The 23,535-nt window shown below is 36.6% G+C and overlaps 1 protein-coding gene across 5 annotated transcripts in view; it reads left to right on the top strand.

Moving 5' to 3' along the window:
- LOC116717212 (CUB and sushi domain-containing protein 3-like) overlaps window positions 1-23,535 on the top strand; it is a 247,843-nt gene that overhangs the window by 160,756 nt on the left and 63,552 nt on the right. For 3 of the 5 annotated variants that reach the window (XM_032558427.1, XM_032558430.1, XM_032558426.1), the window contains 12 exons: window positions 95-304; window positions 1,473-1,661; window positions 2,560-2,737; window positions 7,747-7,892; window positions 8,412-8,492; window positions 9,330-9,443; window positions 14,754-14,942; window positions 15,048-15,206; window positions 19,102-19,290; window positions 21,294-21,479; window positions 22,127-22,321; window positions 23,289-23,462. In XM_032558427.1, the coding sequence (XP_032414318.1) occupies window positions 95-304; window positions 1,473-1,661; window positions 2,560-2,737; window positions 7,747-7,892; window positions 8,412-8,492; window positions 9,330-9,443; window positions 14,754-14,942; window positions 15,048-15,206; window positions 19,102-19,290; window positions 21,294-21,479; window positions 22,127-22,321; window positions 23,289-23,462 (2,010 nt within the window). The remainder of the gene's footprint in view (window positions 1-94; window positions 305-1,472; window positions 1,662-2,559; window positions 2,738-7,746; window positions 7,893-8,411; window positions 8,493-9,329; window positions 9,444-14,753; window positions 14,943-15,047; window positions 15,207-19,101; window positions 19,291-21,293; window positions 21,480-22,126; window positions 22,322-23,288; window positions 23,463-23,535) is intronic. The other 2 variants (XM_032558431.1, XM_032558428.1) reach the window with 1 other exon arrangement.

Genomic DNA, 23,535 nt, shown 5'->3' with positions numbered 1-23,535 from the left:
TTGTCATGAAATATATCTAATATATCAGAAGATTATTGCAGATGTTAATCCACAATCCTTCATTTTGACTAACTTCCTCTTTTTTGCAATTTAGGGATCCACCTGCAGTTTCTGAACTTCTCCACAGAGCCTGTTCATGACTATTTGGAGGTGCGCAGTGGGACTCTGGAGACAGGGACAGTGATAGATCGATTCAGTGGCCCTGTGGTGCCCAATTCTCTCTTTAGCACCACGCACGAGACCACACTCTTCTTTCATAGTGACTATTCCCAGAACAAGCCTGGTTTCCACATTGTCTACCAAGGTAAGAACCAAAGATTGGTTTTGTTGAAATTGTTTTTTTTAATAGCAGCAGGTGAAGTGGAAGAAGGGTAAAAAGCCATCATTCAGATGGACTTGAAAAGAGAGGATGACAAAAGGGTGACAAAAATGAAGAACTTTGATTCACCACAAATGTCTTCTGAGCCATAAAGTTTATGTTCTTGAAATGTAAACTTTCTGATGTCTAACGACTATTCCTATTTCAAAAATAATCTTTGATGAAAAAAATATTGTTTATGACATTCTACTTTGTATCTTTAAAGTTTTACTAAGGTTTTTAAAACAATCAACTCAATCATGTATTTGACATTCACAAAGTAGAATAGAAGAGCTGGTACTGTGTATAGTCCCTTGCAAAAGTATTAACACCCCTTAAGCTTTTTCCCATTTTGTCGCATTGAAAGTTCAGTCTTCAAATTTTGGGGGGATTTTATGTAACAGACCAACACTTAAGCAATGCATAGTAATTTAAAATGTATTTAAAAATAAAAATCTAAAAAGTCAGGTGTGCTTATCAAGACCAGCATTCTACATTATGATGATTCACAGTAGGTATGGTGTAATGTGTGCAGTGTTGGTTTTCCTCCACACCTGCCATATTAGATGTAAGGTAGTCTAAAAAGTTTAATTTTGCTCTTAGATGACCAGAGCACATTTTCCCATATCCCTGCTATGTTTCTTACTTGTGTTGTAGAAAACGTTAAACACAAATTCTTATGACTTTTAACAATAATTCACCATTTTTCCGAAAAGGCAAAATTTACGTGGTGCATCACCAATAATTGCTGCTCCTGAAATTTTGCGAGTCTTTAGGGTGGTTCTCTGACTAATGTACTTGCCTTGCCGGTCCGTTTAGGTGGACAGTTGTGCTTTGGTAGTTTTGCAGTTGTGTCATACTTTTTCCATTTTTGATATTGGATTGAACTACACCCACTTGAGTTTAAAGCTTGGTACATTATTGCATTTATTTTGTGCACATATATCCACTTCACTGATATGCACTTCTCCCAAAAATACAATTAAAATACATTGAAGTTTGCAGTGGCAATGTGACCAATGCATAAAAGTTCAAGGGTTATGCAATTCACTACACATGTTATGTCATGTATAAACATTTGCTCACTAACAACTTCTTGGAATTGTACCTACAGCATACGAGCTGCAGAGATGTCCCGACCCACGTCCATTTCGCAATGGCATAGTGATCGGTCAGGACTACAGTGTGGGGATGACCATTTCCTTTGAGTGTCTGCCAGGTTACACTCTGATCGGAGAGGCCTCTCTCACATGTTTGCATGGAGTCAGCAGAAACTGGAATCACCCCATACCTCGCTGTGAAGGTGAGGCCCTGCTGTGTCTTTCAAGCTGCATTTGTGTCTTGCTGTTTGTGAATTTCATCTACAGAAACAACATTAAAGAATTAGCACTGCATCTTCTCAGTCTCTGAAAGCATTATCTCCAAATTAATGCAGCTTTTCTATGAATTAAAAATGTGTTTTTGTGAGTAACCTTTAATCTGGCAGCTTCAAACTTTGTGGTTAAATATGAAATAATCTGAGAAAATTATATAACATCTTCAAAAAGGGACTAAGATGGCAGCATATGTCATTCTGTCATAAAGACCTACAACAGAAATATCCTTGAAGTGATTCTTTAAAAAAATTTATAAATAAGGGGTTCTTATGACTGCTTGTAGTCATATTCTTTATTCTGGGAGATAAAAGTGGCTGACTCACCAAAAATACCAGCCCTTTGCTAAAAAATAAACTACAGCACATTATAGTGATTTGTGGAGCATTTGCAAGTCCTTTACTACAAAAGCTGAAAATGCCTGGGTAAATTGTAAATCTCAAGAAGTCTACTCAGATGTCACTCAGGGGTGCCAAAATATCTATCATCTGTTAAGCGAAGCAATGAGGAACCATTCAGGTGAACATCAGTCAATCTCAGTTTTTAGGATCTGCAGCTTTTGCTTTGCTCCTTTCACATCCCAGCATTTTTTCAGTCCTTTGGACAGTATTTTTAGGTTAGATCATGTCAGAGAAGGTTTTATTTTCAAAGTTATTCGGGGTTGTCAAGTTGTCAGTGGCATCTGACAACTTGACAACCACGTTATTATGGCTTGTTTTTATCAACAGTTATGGACAATACAGACATAAAAGCAATTTTTACAACTGAAGGAAAAGAGTGACTTTCTATTTTTTATCGATCATCTTTATCTACCTCCCCTCCCCGCAGCTCTCTGTGGTGGGAATATAACATCCTTGAATGGTACAATTTACTCCCCTGGACATCCTGCCGAGTACCCACACTTCCAGGACTGCATGTGGACTGTCAGAGTACCTCCAGGATACGGAATCTACATAAATTTCTCTGTTATCAATACAGAGCCCATCTATGACTACATCACAGTTTGGTGAGTTCCAATTCCTCCTTTAGTTTAAATTTGTACATTGCCATGCTATGGCACACACAAAATGTTTGTTTCCTGTGAGCCTTACTGTTAAGGGCAGCAAGTCTTTCCTATGCACTGTTTAAGAGTTGAGTAAAACAATTCATTTGTTTTTTTTTTTGTTTGTTTTTTTTACAATACTGTTTAAAGTTTTTATTGCCTACATTTCTTTGAAATTGAGTCCTATTGAAGGTGAGAGAGCTCGTTTTTCACTGCTTAGGTTTTCCATGTTCTCAATGTTGTAAATGTAGTCCATCACTCATGGTTTTGTTGATAGGTATGTGTCAGCACTGTCAAAAGGGGGAGTTTCATTTCCTCTGGAAGCATGTTCTGATTCTGCATACATCACTGTTTTAAAACCACACTGCCAGTGCTACACGGTTGTATAATCAGCAGTGAAAATTGTTTCTACTCCCCTTTTGACATTTGTTTTACTTTAACCTCCGTTTGTACAGAAGCCATAGAGAACTTGTGTTCTCTGATGTTTTAATATTTGGTTTAATGTTTGGTCATATTGGTAAGAACGAATATGTCTGCGATATAAACAAATATGCAATATCCGTTTACACAACTTTTTTAACCTTTATCTGCATTTTGTACAATTTCCTGAAATGTGGTTGAATGTAGGAGCATCGGTCAACGGGGCAAGTAAGGTTGATGTTAGTGGTACAAAAGTTTATATACATCATTCCACACAGACATCAGGTAAACCAAAAATAATAGTGTTTTTTTTAACCTTCTTGCACTAAAAGGAAATAAACAGGGCACTACGGTTTTATTCAGATTGTCCTTTTTTGTGTGTCTGTTCATATAAAATAAACTTAAAATATAAATAATTTATCTCTGTTAGTCTTAGAGAGTTGAACAATGTCAAAGTTGTTCTATGGTTGTATTATAAGCAGTCATTATGAAAGCAAACTATCCTTTTTCAATTTCACAGTTGTATCAATGACCAGGTTCTAAAATTTTAACTGTCAACTATGTAGGACCACACAACACAGATGTGTTATTTTTATTTTAATGAAATGTGTTATAATAAAGTAAACACTGCAATAATGCTAGAAGATGGAGATTAGTAAGAACACAAAACACACAGTGAAAATCAAAGTGACAAAACTCAAAGTCCAAAGTGTCATGATAGATGAGTGACTGTCCTTTAATTTCCACACCATGGTTATATTTTGTACTTACGTTCAGCACTGGCAGTGCATAACAACACACAGGATAGGGGAATTACTTTATCATTCTGTTCACCATACAGCTGGAGAAAACTGATATCACTTAAGGAGTTACCTTCTCTCGTATCTTAGTAATAAATGTGCTGTGTAATCTTTTTATTTTTAAAAACAAACCTTTTGAAAATGCTGTGCCATGACATTGGTAAGAATAAACTATCTAAAAACCATGAAATTTAAAATGGTTTTACTTTATTTTAACCATTACTTTAAATACAATTACAAATGGAAGAGCTCCTATGTTTTTAGGACAAAGCTGGAACGTAACTTAGATATTCGCTTTCAAATCAAGTTTATGTCGCGATGCAAACTGAAGTTGCACAGAAGGGATCCAACAGCTGACATAGGGCTAAGGCCAGAGGCCACTTGGACATGTTGTGCTCACAGCTTGTGCTGTGACACTGCAATTAATTGAGCCAACAGACATTCAAAGATTTTCACCCTGCTTGACATTGGTGGCCTCATTTTTTTTCTCCCCAGTTTTCCCCCCAAGAGCAAAATATATTGTCACAGAGAATGCGATTAACTAAAAGAAACCAAAGGGAGCCCAAGTTCCCTTGTCTCATCAAACTCATAAAACTTCTGCTTATCAGAGGACATCCCAGTGAGTGTTGCTCTAAAAGACAGAAATGTGCATCAGCACAAAAACGTCTGGTTGGAACCTCTTGGGATGTTTGTTGGTTTGTAGAAACTTCTGCTGATAACAGACAGCCATGCAGCGGTGAGCAATGCTACCTTCCGTCTGTCGCTTTACCAGCTGCCTTCCACTCGGTCTGCCCATCTTCCTTTACCTCCCTTGTAGCCTGTGTGATGAGTCGTAAGCCTCAGGCAGTTATGGAGCTGTCCCCCTGGGTGATAAAGCACAAAAAAATGCCTCACAGCACTGAGGTCACCATTCATGCTATATGAAGAGAGAACTACTGGTGCTACTGGTTTTAGATGAAAGGCTGCATAAATAATCTGTCCCCTGACGGCAACATTTCATTTTCTTGCTCGACCACAGCCTCCAATTTTGCTGATGACTCTGAAATGAAACTGACATAAGCTTTTTTTTTAAGTACATAAGATATTAAAGGCACACATACATACAAGAACAGTATTTTGTGTACATCATTTTGCTGATGATGGCTAAAGTCCTCTGAAAGAGCCAGTGATGAAATCTCTTTCCCTACTAAGCTTTTAGAATAGTATTTTCTTCCCATTTGAATTTCTGTGTTTGTTGTGAAATGAAGAAATCACTTCTGAGTTGTTTTTAATTCACTGTCTAACGGGGGTTAAAGATGCCACCCCTCCACTCCTCCTCGTCTCATTAGCAGAGGTGATTCTGTGTTTTGGAATCAGCAGCTAAAGCATCCCTTACAAATGGCTTTACTGCTAATTTCAAGGTCTCTTATTACCCCAAAGCAGTCCACCCATTCATCCAGCTATTCATTCGGAATTGCGGACAGTATTTTGTTGTTAATTTGGACCTTTGTTGCAACTTTGACACAAATATATTTCCCGATACAACTAATTAGCAAAACTCTTTAACAGTGTTAAAAGCAAATGGAGATTGATTCTTCTATTTTTGGGAGGGAGTTTGGCGGAGTTATAGAGCAGATCTTAGTCGTTTTTTAAGAGAGAAACTTTTGTATGACCTTATAAAACCTGCCTCTGTATTACTTCTCTCTACCTGGGTGATCTTGTGGTCTGTTTACCAACAGAATATATAATTAGGGGTTTACCTCAGGTTTCCTCTCAGTCTGACTTGCCTGAGGTGGCCCCTTTAGAAAATCCCAGAGGCACCCTAATTAAACGTCTGTATATCCTTGAGTAGTTCTTTCCAGAAAGAATACTGAAGCAACTTACTCTAAATTCAGTACCAAAAAATTGGCTTCTGTGAACTCTGCCAGTGGCTTATTTCCAACATTCTTTCTAAAAATTCACATTTTGACCGTCACACCTGTCTTCTTTTTCAACTTTCCGTTTTGGGACTTACTATCATTTGGCTCAAAACATCATTTTGACCTTAAGCAGATTTTGGACTTCATCTACACTGGCTTGTTTTTTCATTTTATAACATCAAATTTCACTATCTTGTTAGAATTGTGTGTGATCTAAAAATCAAGTGTAAATATGTATTCAGCCCCTTCACTTTGGCACCTTACAATACAGTCTAACCATTAGACTTCTGAAGTACTCTATTTAGTAAGCAGTGTCCTGTTGTTTGAGAGAGTGTCATGAAGACCAAGCATAACACTGCACATGTCAGTGATAAAGATATGGAGAAGTTGAAAGCAGCTTTGGGTTATAAAACATGTCTATTTAAAAAACAGTGTCAAGTTTTAAACATCTCAAAGAAATGTTATAATCCATCATCTAAAACAGAAAGTATGGTCCGACTGCAACCACATTCACCTGAACTGACAGGTGGATGGAACTGATTGTAAATGGTAAATGGACTGTACTCGTATTGATGGCGCTTCATCAAGTCCAGAGGACCTCAAAGAGCTTCACACTACATTCAGTCATTCATCCACACAGTCATACACTGATGAGTAGGGATATCATTAAAGAAAGCCTGTAAGTAATGACTCATAGGAAGTGAATATAAGTGCAGGCCATAATTTATCTGTGAAAGAATATTGAAAACCATGCATTATTTTCATCCACTTCAAAATTATGAAGTGGATGAAATGGACTAAACTGTTTGGTTGTGATGTGATGGTGTGAAAAGGCCTTGCAGGTATGAACATTTTCTGCAAGGCTCAATATATTTAAACAATTTCACACAAGAGTACATTCCTGTGAGCATTAATCAGCCTGCCAATCTTCTCTTTTTACCGCACAGTCATGCAATGGTTTAACTGTTTCAGTTGCTGTAGTAGACATTACATTTTGTTTTATACATTATAGATATGCTAGGAAATCTGGTGGGAGCTAGTATGAAAGTATAGGTTATGTGCAAGTGAAAGCATCCATGATCATAGAAGTTGCCACACATTATTGCCAATCAATGAAGGATAAAAAAAAATCCAAGTATTGATGCACCAAACAAATATTTTTGGATTTTTTTTCCATCTTTGGGTTTTGTTCTGATTTCTCTTTAAGAACTATAATTAACAGCATTTGAAATATTTTTTTCTTGTCTTCCTGTTTTAAGAAGCCATTAATTCCTTTTATGAGGAGCAGAGGTGAAGCACTGCTGTTTATGTGCGTATGTGGAGAAGGGAGTTGCTGTAAAACTGGGTATAGAATATTAAAGAAATAATTTGATTTTGACACAAATAGCATGGCTTGCATTAGAAACCGTAGACAGCAGTACAGGGTTTTTTTTTCTTTAGATAGGTTCTTGATGACAATTTTAAATTGCTCTACTCGTATCCAATTATAAGTCAGTAATAATGATTTATTTATTTTTTAATTATCAAACCTTTCCACTTTTTAGTGCCGAATACCATATTTATTTACTTTATCTCAAAAAAAAAAAAGTTCAGTTGATGTTTTCTTTCCTTCATCAGTATGCGTCATGGCTGAAAGGCGCGTGGGGGCATTTTATTGCTTTACCCTCTATAAGCAACCTATAGCAAACTTCTGCTTGTGAAACTTTTTCTCAAACTGTTGGGAGTCTGCTGATTCGACAAGGCCGCTTGGGGATAAATAGACCTGCTCTTTGATCCCAGCTACTATTTATTCAGAAATCATCTCTGCTCTTGCTCTCCGTCCACCATTCCTGACATATCTGTATCTCCATATCAGGGATGGACCCGACCAAACTTCGCCTCAAATCGGCCAGTTCAGTGGCACATCATTGCAGGAAGGTGTGTCCACCACAGCTAATCAGGTCCTCATCAAGTTTCACAGCGACTTCAGCACCAGCGGCTTCTTTGAGCTCCATTATTATGGTGAGTTTCCCTTCGATACCAGCTAAGAACACACTTTGTTCCACATTTCTTTGAGTTTATTCATTTGGTCCTTAATATTACTCATATTGGAGTGAGCAGAGACTGATTGCTCATTCTTCTCTTATATTTAAAATTTCTTAATTTCCCTTTTTCTCTTGGCCCTGTCATTCTTTTTATTGTATTTCTTCCAGTTATGTATGGTGATAAATGATGGATGACTCCTTATGTCTGTTTTTGTCTGCAATATAAAAGCGTCTTTTGAAGGGAAGTTGATTAATAATAAAATGCACCCCATCGCCGCTAAATTAGTTATATTTTTTGATGATTATGAACAGTGATAGGCAGCAATTTATGATCTAATCAGCTTTCGGTATAATGGAAGAGAAACGATGTGTGGAGCCGAATAGAAAATGTGCTTACACTGTCTCTGTCTCTCTATATGCATCTCTCTCCCGCATGTTTTTTAGTGCACACATACACTCTTGTTGCAGAGTTCACTGTTTGTTCTCTCTCCAACAGCTTACCAGCTGAGAACTTGTCAGCCACCCCCTCCCGTCGCCAATGCCACTATCCTAACCGATGATGACGAGTTTGAAATAGGTTTGTCTCATTTTATTTTGCTTGTTTACAGGCTGGGACAATGTGTAATAGAATCAGCTTTCACTTGACAAAGGTGCATCTGCATGGCCAGCCAATAAAGGACAAAACAAGCAGGCATACGCATATGAAATCCTCTTCATCTAAAAATAATTTATTCATTTGGCGGATTTTGACTTTTTCTTGCAGTCTAAATGATTCTTTATGGTGTCTTTCTTAATATTGTTGATGATCTGAAACTTTTATTTTCTGCTCTGCTTTTGTATTAGACCAAATGCATTTATCCACATTAATGAACCTAGGCATGTGTTTATTGTAGCCTCTACCATCTTTTTCCATCTCGGGTGTCTGTGTCTCCTTCACTCTGCTCATCCTTTTAAGTGTTCCCATCTATTCATGCTTCATGCATTAAAATATTAGTTTGAAGGCAGGGCTAATTAGATGTACTTATAAGCTGTTTGTGTTTTCAGTGCTCAGAAGTAATTAGTAAAGTGAAGTGGAAGTCATGTGGCCAGTGGCTGACTTACTTTGAGCCTTTGAATTTGTGTGTAGTTTTCATTTTTAGCGTGTGCTGGTGTGCAAGTGTACGGCTGCGTAATTTAATGAAGTGCCTTAAGTTCTAGAGGATGTCAATCTTCATTAGGAAATGTGCAGTTGATTACTGTTTCCAGTGCTGTTGCTGAGGAGAGCTAACGACATCCCTGTGTGTGAGTGGGTGTCGGTGTGCTTTCATACGTCTGTGGCTGCGTGGGTCGACGAATTGATGGATCTTTTTCTCATGTCCAATTTTTGCCTCTTGTGTTCGTATTTGCATGATCGCCGGTGTAAACGACCCCACAGGAGACATTATCCGGTACTCTTGCCAGCCGGGCTTCACCTTGGTGGGCAGCGAGATCCTGACCTGCCGACTCGGAGAGAGGCTACAGATGGATGGGCCGCCACCAGTCTGTCAAGGTTGGTTTTGCGCAGTGCATGTTTATGGGTCAATGAATATGTTTTTGTGATGGTGTTGAATGTTTTTTTATGTTTGCGCCTGTGTGCTTTTTTATTTATGTGTATGTGTAATCATACTGTTATGAGTGCACTTGACACCACTCTGCCAGGGTTGGTTGCAGTCAGCAGCACTCACGGTTGATGCATCATTTAACAGACAGACAGCCAGCAGGCCGCCCTCCAGCAGTATCTTGGCGGCAAACGGCATCGCTGTTCTTCATCAGGATCAGGATTTGCAGGTTTTTGGAACAAATCCGGCCCAGCCCTCTGTAAGAATCCAAGTGTGTCTGCTGAGGATCAGTTTGAGACTAATTAAAGATCAACAGGTTTCATTATGATGTCTTTTTCATCTGTGAAATCTCATGACACTGAACTTGTAATCTGAGCATTTTAAAAATGTGTAGCTCACATATCCAGATCTGATGTTTATGAAAGAACGTCGGATGCAGCTTGGGTGATTTGGAATCTTTTTACTCGTATCTATGTGCTGTTTTGATTTTCTTCTCCTTATATTATTTTATTCAGAATTTGAGTGGGTTTATTTTAATACATGAATCTCAAGTAAAGCTGTACACAGTAACATTGAATCAAAAGTATTTTTTTTATTTACCATAATATTAACATCTTGCTCACATTAAATACAATTATTTTTTTTTACATAAAATAAAATAATTATTTTATTATAATGCTATGTGATTTATCATAGAAAGTAACAATATATTTAAAAAATATAAACAAAGTGTCTTGAGTATTTGTATACAACCACCCTGAATCAGTATAGTCATAATTAGTTGTATAATTATTCATTTTGTTAAGAATATATTTGTAGTATGCCACACAAGGCTTGTCTACAATTTTTAAAAATAATGTTTCAAGTTACCTTTAAGAGTCAGGAAATTGAATAAAAGAAACCGTAGCTAAATTCTTGTTTGGTATAAAGATGTTTTTATCTCATCTTGGCGACTAAAGTAGCAGGAAAAGGCAAAGGAGGTGCAGTCAAATGGGAATACTAGGAAAGTGAATTTTCCCAGCTCATTTCTCAGAACTCTGTCAAAATCATCCAGCTCATATTAGCTGGACCTCACATCGTGGTACTTTTGACAATTACCCACATTCAAATGTAAGTGCTACAAATAAACCTGCCAAATACAAATACACATAGCTGCTGCTAATTCTTGACGTCTCCTTCTCTCAAAGAAAGTGTTCAAAAAGGCACATATGAATAACTCAACGAAACTCGTACAAGTTGTGACAACATGGATATCCTATAAAGAAAGAAGCAAAACAAATAAGGATTGGTTTTATAAAGAATCCTGCCCTAAACTGAGAACCTGAACGGCAGAGGAAGTGAAATGCACATTTAAATTGGGCACCGTCAGAGATAGACTTGTCTGTTTATATGTCAGATGGCCAATCATCTTGTTCGAGTTTTCTTAAAACTGGCCTCAAGGATCACATTGGCATAGTTAGCACAATTTTAGGGTCGGCAATTTGTTGCTTGACATTTTCATGGATCACCTAATTTTTACTCTTAAGAATTCATTACATTTCCTTGCATTGAATATGTTATGCCCTTGTGCACCTCCAGCATGAAACTAATTGCTCTCCTTGGGACATGTAAAGTTAAACTTAATTTGAGTTGACCTGCTATTCACAGGCAAGAGACTGCTACTGCAGGCGTGTAACGAGGGCTATTTATCCATCGCCAGCTTGCCGACAGGCCAGAAGAGAAAATTCTCTTATGCTTTTGATTCCGTTTTTATTTTTAGTTGTCATTTCGTGCCTTAAAGACAACACTAAAATGCCCTTGTTTAAATGTGCAAATTTATGCCTAAATGTCCCTCGTTTTTCAGAAATATTTATTCAGGCTCTGTCGACAAGGAAGCGTATGAAAAATATTATATACCAGCTTTAGTAATACAGTCATGATTGAGCTGATATGCGGTTCTTTCCAAAAGTATTCACACCTCTCAACCTTTTTCACAAAGTACCACAATAAGACCCCAGGCTTCAATGTATTTTGTTAGGATGTTATGTGAAAGATCAAAACATCAACACAAAGTAGTACATAACTGTGATATGAGAGGAAAAAAGTTATGTTTTTTAAAAACAAAAATATTAAAAATGTGTGCATTTGTATATTTACTCTTGAAACAATACTTTCCTTTTACTGGAATTACAATTGCAAGTCATTTTGGTTGCATCTCCGACCCACTTCACACATCTGGAGACTAAAATCTGTGCCTAGTCTTCCTTTAGCATACATTCCCAAGTCTTGTCACACATTGTTAATTGGATTTAGGTGAGAACTTTGACTGGACCATTTTATAACAAAAAATGCCTTGATCTAAACCTTCCCATTATACATGTACAGTATACATGACTGTACATGTCATATTTATTCTTTAGTTACCTCCACTAACTCTGATCAGTTGTCCTGCCTCTTCTAAAGAACAGCCTCTCTGCATTAGGACCAGGCCAGTTTAGCATTATAGTCCATTTCAGAGTTTCCTAAATTTGCATTCAGCTAGAAAACACATTTTTGTGGAAATCCTTTGCTTAATGAGTTAAGAGGTGAATATTTGCTGTTTACCTGTAATTAAATATCTGTATTTTTCAGAGATGAATAAAATAGGTATAGGAACATTTCTTATTAATATACAATACAATATATAATATAATATTCTTTATAACCGCATGAGCAGGCCTCTTTTATGTGATCTCTATGTGCAACCAGACACCCCCCACCAAAAGCTTGCACGTTTTTTTCTGCTCTCAGGGTAGTTTCTCATCCATATTACAGTACTTTATAGGCCTATCTTATGAAGTAGCAGTATTGAGGGGGTTTGAAACATTTTAAGCCTCTCATGATTCATTTTTTAATCCCTGCACCGAAAGTTAAATTCAAAGAGTTTAAGCCCCAACAGGGCTCACTGGATTCCTTGGTGTGTGTTGCCTGGCAACGTTAGTTTATTAAACAAGTAATGGAGAATATAAATATTATGAGTGCTGCTCACCTAAATGGGGCTGGTTGCAGCTTTGTAGATAGTAACATGTTTGTCTTCATGGATGAAAGGCTATTGTGAGGTTATTTGTGTAATTTTACAATTTGTGTAATTTTACAATTTTACAAATGAGCTATAAACATGCAGGGGACACTAAATGTAAATTACAAACCTTAAAATAATTTAGAATTTTTATATCTATGCAAATGAAATGCCGACTGTGGTTTCTGGTTTTCAATTTATGTAATTTGATATTGTGGTGGTTTCAATTAACATTTTCTGTCTCTCCATAAAAGTGATGCCACAGATCTTATTAAAAAGGTCAATGCTAAGAAGCATAGTGTGTATTTAAACATATTATTTCAAAAGTATTACCAAAATTTATCTGAAATTTACAATAAAAATAGTATTACCAGTATCTAAAAATTCATCACAGTATTTTGGTTAGTTAAACATTTATTTCTGCAGACAACCATTATGTCAAGAAGAAAAATGGTCTTAACACAAAATCCACCCATTACTGAGTCATTATTTTTGAAACATTAATGCTGGTTTTGCTTACTATTTCCTGGAATCAATGGCAGAAATAAAAATGCTCAAACAGCCAGAGTAGCAATCCTGTACAAACACACACACACACAAACACCCCAGCAATCCAAATGATTGAAGGTCAAACAAACCCAGGCTGCTATTACATCAATGTGGCGTGCCTACTTTGATGCTCGATCCAGTCTTGATTTAAAAGTCAATCCGGCAATTAGTATACCATACGGAGATATCGTTTTTGTAGAGCAAATCGGCCCTGGCACATAGGCAACCAGCTTCTCTGTGTGGAACTGCCATGATAGAACTCATTGTTCCAATCCCAGTCATTGACTTTTCAAAAAGTGTTTTGGTATCACATGATGAATAGTTATATTTGCTGTATTTTTTTTTTATAATGCTAATCTATAAACTAATTGTTTATCGCAACTCAGCATGTATTTTTTTTAAAAAATTATGCACATTACGTTAACATCTCAGTTATGGCAGGTTAAACAAAATGTTTTTGTTTTATATCTTGCTGTTTTGATATGGATGTTACATTTTAAACTTAATAGCATGGTATCCATAAAAGCATAGGTTTTTTATTTTTTATTTATGAGTTTGTTCACAATTTCTTCTGAGCAGAAGTACAGTTGAGCACAAATTATTCATATGTATGACCTTTTTTTAGAATAATTTTTAATATTTAAGTTGTAATTTTTAGTTGACAAATTATGTTATTTTCTACTATTTGTTGAAAAAACAAGACATCCTAAATGAAATTGCACATTAAAGGCCCATAAAACAGCAAAATGTAACACTCAAGCTTTTGTGATGATTAAATTTCTTGACTTAGTGTTATATGATGTGCTCAGAGCTTTTAATATTGTGGTTATTACCTGCTGGCTTAATATTACTATCATTTTAAAAGTAATTTTAATAAACAGAGATGTTATCACAGCAATCAATAAAACCAGTTACTGTTAAGTCATTAGTGATCACAGAGGGCTATTAGTGTGTTGTATTATTGTGTTGTGTGATTTCAAGTTTTTCTCCTACTGAGTTAGGTCATGACCCCCAGATTCTTTTTGAGCCAAACGTAAAAAGCTTCCCAATAACTTTGCAGCATGATCATTCTGTGTTACAGTATTTTCAATATTTTCTTATTTTTCTGCTCTTTGATATACTATATGTCCACGTTTCTCCCCTGACCTTTTTATCTGGAGTAGTTGTTCACATTAACCTTTTATATGCACCATGTTATTTCACTACCAGCCTTCAAGACCAGCTTCTAGCACCGACAAAGCAAGAAAATAAAGTAACGGGACTGTCATTATTTCTCACATGCCAGGCACCAGGAAATGAAACACACACGCACACGCGCACGCCCACACATCATTTTCCATGAAAAGTGAATGTCTAACCTGCTGACTCTTATTATTTGAAAGACTGATTTTAAAGGAGCCCAGTGACAGCATCAGCTTCAGCCTTTGTTGGAATATCAGTCAGTTTGCTAAAATGTGATTGATTCATGACTTCCATGTGTAATTTATTCTTCCCTAATAATTTAGCTTGCCCTTTCTCTGATCCAGTTTCTTCTGATTTATCGTCTTCTGTTTCTCTTGTTACTGTTGATTGTCTTTGTGTACTCACTGTGCTTTTGTGTACATTTGTGTCCCTGTTGCTCTTCCTGTTGTTCTAAAATGAATGTTGACCCTTAACTCCACATTTATTTCTGTAGTGCAATGTCCAGCATATGAGGTCCGCTTCGACTCAACGGGGGAGATCTTAAGTCCTGGTTACCCTGAAAACTACTCCAATCTTCAGACGTGCTCCTGGCTAATCAACGTAGAGAAGGGCTACAACATAACTCTGAACTTTGAACTATTTGAGACTGAAAAAGAGTTTGATATCTTGGAAATATTTGATGGTATGTAACAACATGATCTGAAATAATAGTCTTGCACTGAATTTTAAAAGTCAAACAAAGCATTTGGTCTAGACCAGCTTACTTTTTGCTGTGATTTAATCCTAGGTCCCAACATCTACAGTCAGAGCCTTTCAACACTCAGCGGCGACATAGAAACCCCGTTCAATCTGACAACCACTGGCCACCAGCTGCTACTGCGCTGGTCCACTGACCACGCCACCAACCGTCGCGGCTTCCACATCAGATATGTGGGTGAGTATCAAAGTATGTATCCTTCTTATAATCATATTCTCTCTTTTTTTTTTTTCTTTTTTTTTACAAATGTTATATTTAACTAGACTTGGGGCCAGATTTACTGAACCAAAGAAATTTAATGTGTGGCTGAGAAGTAGAAATACTGCCAGTTAGGAGTGTACAGTTCACAGGTTAAACATTTTTGCTGATTTGGGAATGCAGGCAAAACCACTTCCTTTAAGTATGATATCTAACAAGCTCTGAGATAAATGTTAATTTTTGTTTTATGTCATTGGCTTAGAATTACACAAAACATATCAATGATGGACAGTCGTTAGTCTAAATTGTACCCAAATAATGTAGGGGAAATAAACTTGCCTATCCTACCCTGATAAATGTGCAAAATGCCTTACAATCTGTTAATCTTTTTACTGCAGCAAAATTTCCCTCTGAAAAGTGTTTTAGAAAATTCCAATCAATGATTTCAGTATTCAATTAAAATGAATGATTAAAATGTAACTTTTTTTTTTGTTTGTTTTTTTATACAATTATTGGTCACGCAGTAATTATTGCATCTGATGCTAATACTTTGTAAAACATAAAACATGCTTTTACCAATAGAAGAACGGTTATTGTGATTTAACAGTGTTGGAGCCAAGAGCTTTAATTATTCCACTGAACAGCTTTTCCTGGATCATTTTCCTATGGAATAAATAATGTCCTACTCTCAGGTTCTGGTAGAGTTTACCAGATTTGTATTTAAAATGTCTTTGTATTTCAAAGATAATGTGTGTTATGTGGACTTTTGGAAGGCATCTAAGATCCTCCACCATTCGTAGTGGTTGTTTCTGAAAAGGTCAAACTTACTGAAGCATACAGCACTAAATAAAGTTCATGCAGGTGTTGTATTTTACTCTTGTTTATATTGGTGATGGTAGAACAGAATTTTTTTTTCTTGCATCAGTCTTAAAAATTCAGTTAGCATGAGCAGATCTCAGGGTTGATATAAAGACCTTGAAACTTAAATATACCACTATTGCAGTGGTTAGCTTTACATACTTTAAATGGAAACTTTAAAGGACAAAATGGAAGATCTAATATGCTCTGATCAGCTTGATTAAAATGCCCTATTTATATTTATTTTAAAAAAAGTTGTCGACTGTATCAACAGCTGTGCTGACCTTGATTTTGTTAAAAGCAATTATTTCCTTTCCCTCTCTGAATAAATGTACTTCATTTAAAAGTTGAACTTTCTGAATATTTTTTAGTGTTAGTTTGTGCTTCTGCAATCCAAGAGTAATTCATTTGGAGCCTTTTTGCACATTCTACCAGGGGTGCTAAAAATGTGACTGTGTAGTTTGGCATTTGCTAAAAGATCTATAAACAGCTACAATTCAAGGAAATTAAAGCTTATTATTATAGAATAAGCCTCAAGATTTCCTGGCCATTCATCAACATTACAAATCCCTGTACTCGAAAGCAAAGCAGAACAACACATACCTCCTCACTCCCCACCTCACTGCTCCCCAAAAGGGAAGAGGAATACAAATGCTCAACATAAAGGGGTAAAAAGCAGGACAGCAAAACATTTGGCTCTTTTGATTAATCAGTTTAGCAGGAGGTCCAAGGTTATTCCAATTTTTTCTCCAGTACAACTATTTTGGTTTGGCAAATAGTTTTCATAATTAAATCCAAAATTCCTCTTGACCAAATACACAAATCTCTTTTTCACACATGTCTTCCTGTTTTATCTGTTGAGCAGATTCTCACAAAAAACATTGTGTTCATGTCCTTTAGATTTTTTATTTCTATTGATCTGCTTCAATTTAGTTTTGAAATCAAATGTCTGACCAAACACGCTTTCATAAAGTCGGTACCAACAACTCCCTTAAATGCACACAAAATATGCATGAGTTTAAGGTTTTCATTCACTTTGCTTCATTGTAAACCAAGTAAATCTGGCCCAATTTCAGACAACTGATGCCCTTCATAGGTTTATGATTTTGTGTATTTGGCGGTTTTTGTTCATATAAATATGGGATAAAAATGCCTAAACTTAGTCTCAGATTTAGATTTAAATAAATCTTCCCTGTTTCCTAGCATGTTCTTTTGATTGAAAAAATATTGTTTTGGTCTGTTTTTATCTTTAGGTACTGCAACATTAAAATTGTGTTAAAATAGTCAATTGCATTGGCTATATGGTCAAGGGAATGTAAACCCTTACCTTAAGTTATAGATTTAAGTAAAGCTTTTAATATTTCCAAATCCATCATGTTACATAACAAACCGATTAAACACTCAAAGATAACAGGCAATTTTTGTTACTCTGTACAGCCCTGCTCAGCTGGGCTAGCAAAACTGCTGAATGTCTTGCTCTCTCTCACTCTTTTGCAGCTTAAAGGAACCACAATCATTTCAGTTGAAATGCAGTTTTCTTTCAAACAGTTTCTAACATTTGTATGCTTCCTCTGACTTCATATTTAAACACTGAGCTAATGCTAACATGATCTAACTTGCTGTCTTCTTCCCCTCATTAATAGCTACAACATCAAAGAAGGATGTTGTCAATATGAAGAGATTATCTATGGTGCATTCACTGATCAAAAAAGACCAGATATTTGCATTTTCAACTAACTGGAACAAAGTCAGTGCTGATCAAATCAGCCATATTTATCAACCAAAGGTTTCTTGATGGGTTTTCTACATCAAGGAATTAATAGTGACTTGTACTGAAAAGGCTATTATTTTTAAACTACATTGTAAAAACAATATTCTATTGTCTTTTTCCAAGGTGGTCTCTTTTTGCTGTGAAATATTTATTGAACCATCTTAGCTGCAGCTTTTTTATGTGAATACAATATGACCACATTAATTTAATCAGTCTGCTGTGATTACACAGAGATATTATACTTTGAGGCCTATCACTGCTTTTAAAACACATTTTCCACAAATAATAGATCACAATGGGAGATGCTTTCATGAACAAAACACATAAGGCAGGAAGGAAGTCGCTACCCGGCCTGCATGCTGTTTTGTACTCCCTAAAGTTAGGAGGATTTTAATTCTTAATTGACTCTTTAATAAAGCAAGTGCTACTTGGAAAGAATAGCACAGACGTCTTTTTCTATTTGAAATGCATCAGTAATAGCACAAAAAGCAGAAAAGATATAAATATTTTAATGTTCTTTTCTCTATTATTTTTAATACACAAGTGTGTTGTGCTGAAAGCAAGTTGGTGTGATGAATTTTGTAAAGGGAACTCCTTTTTGACTTGATTGACTCTAATAGGAACTGATTTCAACTACAATGTGTCTTTTCGTCTTAAATCCCCGCTATCTCCCAGCCATGAAGATTTTAAGAAATGGTTGACAGCTATTGGAATGCACAAAGCTCTGCCTTGAAATTTCTGTCCCATTGGCCATTAACTAGTCATATTCTGGAAATCAAATTAGTGTTTTTTTTGTTTGTTTTTTTTTTAGATTGATGGCCTGTAAGATGAAGGAAAGGAATGTTATGGTGTAAATAACTGCAGGATGCACCAAGACTGTGTGTACTGAAGCAAATTGAATATGTGCATGCCCATAGGCTTGCAAGGAATTGTAATAATGTTATTTTGAGGGCTTCCCTTGCTGTTTGGTACACAGCCTGAGTGCTAAAAAGATGTGACATTCCTAAGGCTTTTCCGCTCATTATGAGTCTGCATTTAAAATGGAGCTCTGGCGTAATAAAAAAATGTTAACTTGAGTCTTTCTCTAGAGGTAGTTTGTTAATGTCTCTGTTCTTTTTCTCTGATTTATTTATCTTTCTTCCTCTTAATGTCTACTTTCCCACCTTCTTTCCTTCACTCTGTCCTTATTCTCTCTTCCGTTGGTTTTCTTTTTCTTTTCTGCTCTCTACTGTGGCTTTATCTCTTCATCTATTGTAGCGATGTATTGCAGTACCCCAGACTCCCCACACCACGGCTCTGTAGTAAGACAAACTGGGGGTCATCTTAACAGCATGGTGACATGGGCTTGTGACAGGGGGTACAAGCTGATTGGGAAAAGCACAGCTGAATGCAAGAAGACCTCCTATGGCTACTACGCCTGGGATGCACCAGTCCCTGCATGTCAAGGTAAGCTCATCCTACCTGGCCATTCTGTTTTTTTTTTTACTTGCAACATTATCTAGCTTCTACATCCAATGTTCTGGTGATTGACTCTACAACCCTGTTCCTTTCTGGTGAAATGACATGCACATAAAGCACACCAGAGTCTCAGCTCAAATCCAATCCCTGTGTAGTTAATGGTTGAACTGAATCCAACCTGATTGAGAGCCAGCTTTCTGTCAGGTGGAAATTAAACAAAAATCAATCTTCGCTTCTTTGTCAATTTCCACTTCCTTAAATTACTTGCTAACTTGCCATCTACACGTGGAGACTGCCACTGTTGGGTTTACCTCACCGAACTGCACTCCTTTATGCACACATGTCAGGTTTGTGTATTTCCTGTGCCTCGTGGTTGCGGCCACACTCAGACTCAAACACACAGTCAAACAGTTGTAAACACCGACAGATGGTGTCATCAATTGCATTTTGGCTTGACGCAGTGAAATCAAAATATGTATTTCAAATATATTTAAAAACATTTCACACCTGTGATTGATTCCATCAGTTTGCTAACTGGGCACAGCTTTTCCAAAACAGGTAGAGCCAACCATCCCTGCAGATAAACTGATATATTCGTACAGATGATGCCCATCTGGTATGTGGTTAAATGCCAGCAGTTATATTCTAGTGATCTCATTGATGACACAAACATAAAAATTTTATGTCATCAGAGGAGAAAAAGTTTACTCTTCGTTGGCATTTGTTGAACTGTAACCATGTAGGTACAATAAATAACCAATCAACATTAGTTATCACTAACCAACATAAATGATCTATCTCCCATCACTTCCTTTGACTTGACACTGATAAAACACCTTAAAGCTGACCAGATCAAGCTTTCCTTTGCTCTTATATCTGAGAGCAAAATGGCCCAAATGTACTTTGAGTATTTCTGTGTTCTAGTTTTGCTGTGTCTGAATGCTCCTAGTTTTATAGGTTGGGAAAAGTCTGTGCTGGAAGTGCTATTGATTTTATCAAGTTTTTCAATTATCATACTAAAACAAGAAAGTAAAGTGCTTTGCATATTTTCCCATTTTGTAACATTACATTCACAAATCTAAATGTAATTTATTTGAATTTAATGAATTCAGCAAAATACCACAGAACTCTGGGGGAGCTGTAGAAATCCCAATCTCTGATTGTAGACCCTTATTAATCACAGCTGAAGAGCAAATATTTGAGCTCTAAATTAAGCATTGTTAATATTAAATGTTACATATCATAATAGTTTTAATCTGGCTGATTTTAAATTTTAATACTCACCTGCATGTGTTTTATTTTTCCCATATCCTTTGTTTCTCTTCCTTTTCAAATATTTTGAGCGGGTTTGTAGACACAGAGGCCAAATACATGCATACTATAATCAAATGCGTTAAGTGTAAGAAGCACAGTCTCTCCCACAGCACTATTATAAAAGCAGGTGTTAAAGCTGGATGGCATTCTATGAAATATAACACCTTGAAATAGAAGTTTTGACAGGTGCAACTCGTTTCGTTCATGATATAACTCAGTTCCATTAAGTGCTTCACTAAGCCCACCGCATTGAGGTATCAAGCACAGTAACGGGGCTCTGGCACTGACTCAATTTACTTCAGTGCAGATGTTATTAATGCTTCTAATTACACATGAGCTGTCTCTGCCATGATATCTTGAAGGGTCTGCAATGAATGAGGTTGGCTGTCAAAATTCTACAGTGACTGGTTGGAGCAAGTTGAGCAATTATATCTTGTTGAATTTTTACACCCTGAAATTGTTATCCTTAGAAAGTAAAAGAAAGGACTTCTTGTGTAAATTATAAAACCTGACAGGGCTTGTGTGCTACAACAGCCTTCACAAAACGAGTGTTTTTCTGCACGAATATTTAGCTGTCAAGCCAATGCACCTACCACACCCGTTGTAGGCTGCTACCTAACGCACGTCTTCTGCTCTGCATAAACATGTTCCGACAATGGTCCTCTTGCCACCTCTAGCTGTGTCATGCGGTGTGCCCAGTGCGCCTGTGAACGGAGGTGTGCTTGCTGCTGATTACTCTGTCGGCACACGGGTGACCTACTTCTGCAACAGTGGCTATCGGCTGTCCTCCAAAGAACTGACGACCACAGTCTGCCAGCCAGACGGCACCTGGAGCAATCACAACAAGATACCCCGATGCATCGGTGAGTGCAAGAGGCTGCTTGGAGGATTGAAAGGGACAGTGAGGATGGAGGGTGATTTAGGAAGACATGGTAATCTCAAAAAAACACATGGATACGCAGTAAGGAGCTGAGAGAAGATGATAGGAAAATATTTTCTCTGAATGAGGAACGTACATAAATCTTACTAAATTTATTGAGAGCTATAATCTTGATAAACCTCCCTGTAGTTTCCAACTTCCTGAAAGCCACTGGAGTATGACAGTTTAACAAATCTGTCTGTCATGTAAATATGGAGTAAGTCCTTGAGGACAATGATTTAAACATTTATTAAAAAAAAAACATTAACTTGTTTCAATATGATGAGACAGGTGAATAATAGTTGAGAGGAAATCTGTTGTTCACAGCGGGGTACAGGTTTGATATTCCAGTGCACCTCTTCCAAGTTAGAAAGTCAGAGCAAATCTTGATTGACAATATTGTTTTCTTCTGAGACCAATGTTTATTTCTGTTTGTGTTTATCTCGCAGTAACAAAATGGAAACAGAATTTTAAAAACCCTATTGGATTAGAATGTGATTTTATTTTTTTCTTTGATTGTTTTATTGCTCTGCTTCTAAATTTGTCTTGAAACAGAATTATCTTTCAACCTACTTTACTTTCACCCATCAGTAATGACGTGCCCCAGTCTTAGTTCCTTCTCCCTGGACCACGGGAGATGGAGGATAGTCAACGGTTCACACTATGAATACGGAACTAAAATAATCTTCACCTGCAACCCTGGGTACTATCGGGTCGGCCCCGCCCACATCCAGTGTCTGGCCAATGGAGCTTGGAGCTGGAGAAATGAGAGACCTCGGTGTAGAAGTGAGTAAATTTTAGCTTTCCAATACAAAAACTACCAGTAATAATGTTTATATACAGATTTTTGTGTCTTAGGATGGATTTGAAAAAAAACAAGAACAAAAAAAAAACTAATACATTTTTAAAAGAAAACTGAATTTTAAGAGAAAAAAACATTAAGGATTTCTTGTAGATATTCTGAGCAGATCATGTTATTGAAATTCATTGTTGTTTATTGATTGTATTATTATTTATCAATTCACCCCCAAAAAAGAGTGTTTCAAAAGTATTATTAAAAGCCCCAATTAACCCATTTTCAAAGCAGTATATTAAACACAAAACTGTTTTGAAACAACTCTGTTATTTTATCTGCTTCACCAATTAATTAATATAAAATTTGTCAGTTAAAATGTCCATGTAAGATTTTTTTTTTTTTTTTAGAAAGTAAGTAATAAAAATAATAAAGCCACTATAAACAAATATAAAGGTTCAGTAAACAGAATTTACCAAAAGACTTCAAGAATACATATCACGTTCATATTTGACCTAAACATTATTTTATTGATTTTCTCTTGTGTTCTTCACCTATACTGGTCCCAGTCTGTGTTAGGTATTGTTTACTGCCCTAGTGGACACTAACATTTTTCTGCTGCCATGAGAACTCCTTTTTTTTTTGTTTGTTTTTGTTTTTGTTTTGAGGCAAAAGCATTGAATAGCTTGTGTAATGACAGAAGAGGATGCCAGCAAGTGTTATTAAAGATGTTTGGACAGAGGAAAACACCATCATTATCCTCCCAGTGAAATAGTACAGGTCAGCTTTTATCACATTAAGGTCGGTAAGACGGGTGTAAATCACTGTGCTCTCCCATTGACTCCAAAGATGTAAGCCAACTTCTAACTCATCCTTTATTCTTTTTCTGCTACTCACTCTTCCGGGGTGTCCTCTATCTTCCTTCCTCTTCTTTGTGCCATCTTCTTCATCTTATTGCAGTTATTTCCTGTGGCGAGCTTCCTACTCCTCCTAATGGGAAGAAAATCGGAACGCAGACTACCTTTGGAGCATCAGCTATTTTCAGCTGTAACCTTGGCTATGTTTCAACTGGATCTACAGTTAGAGAGTGTCTTCTGTCTGGCCTTTGGAGTGGGATGGACACTCAGTGTCTAGGTAAGTACGTTCTAAATGTTCTTGATCTAGCTCAGAAACTGCTGGCAAGCGTCTCAGAATAAATAAGAGCATT

This window comes from Xiphophorus hellerii, chromosome 3, assembly GCF_003331165.1.
Source record: "Xiphophorus hellerii strain 12219 chromosome 3, Xiphophorus_hellerii-4.1, whole genome shotgun sequence".
Classification (NCBI taxonomy): Eukaryota; Metazoa; Chordata; class Actinopteri; order Cyprinodontiformes; family Poeciliidae; genus Xiphophorus; species Xiphophorus hellerii.
The sequence above is the reverse complement of the archived record's forward strand: the minus strand, read 5'-3'. Positions and strand labels throughout refer to the sequence as shown.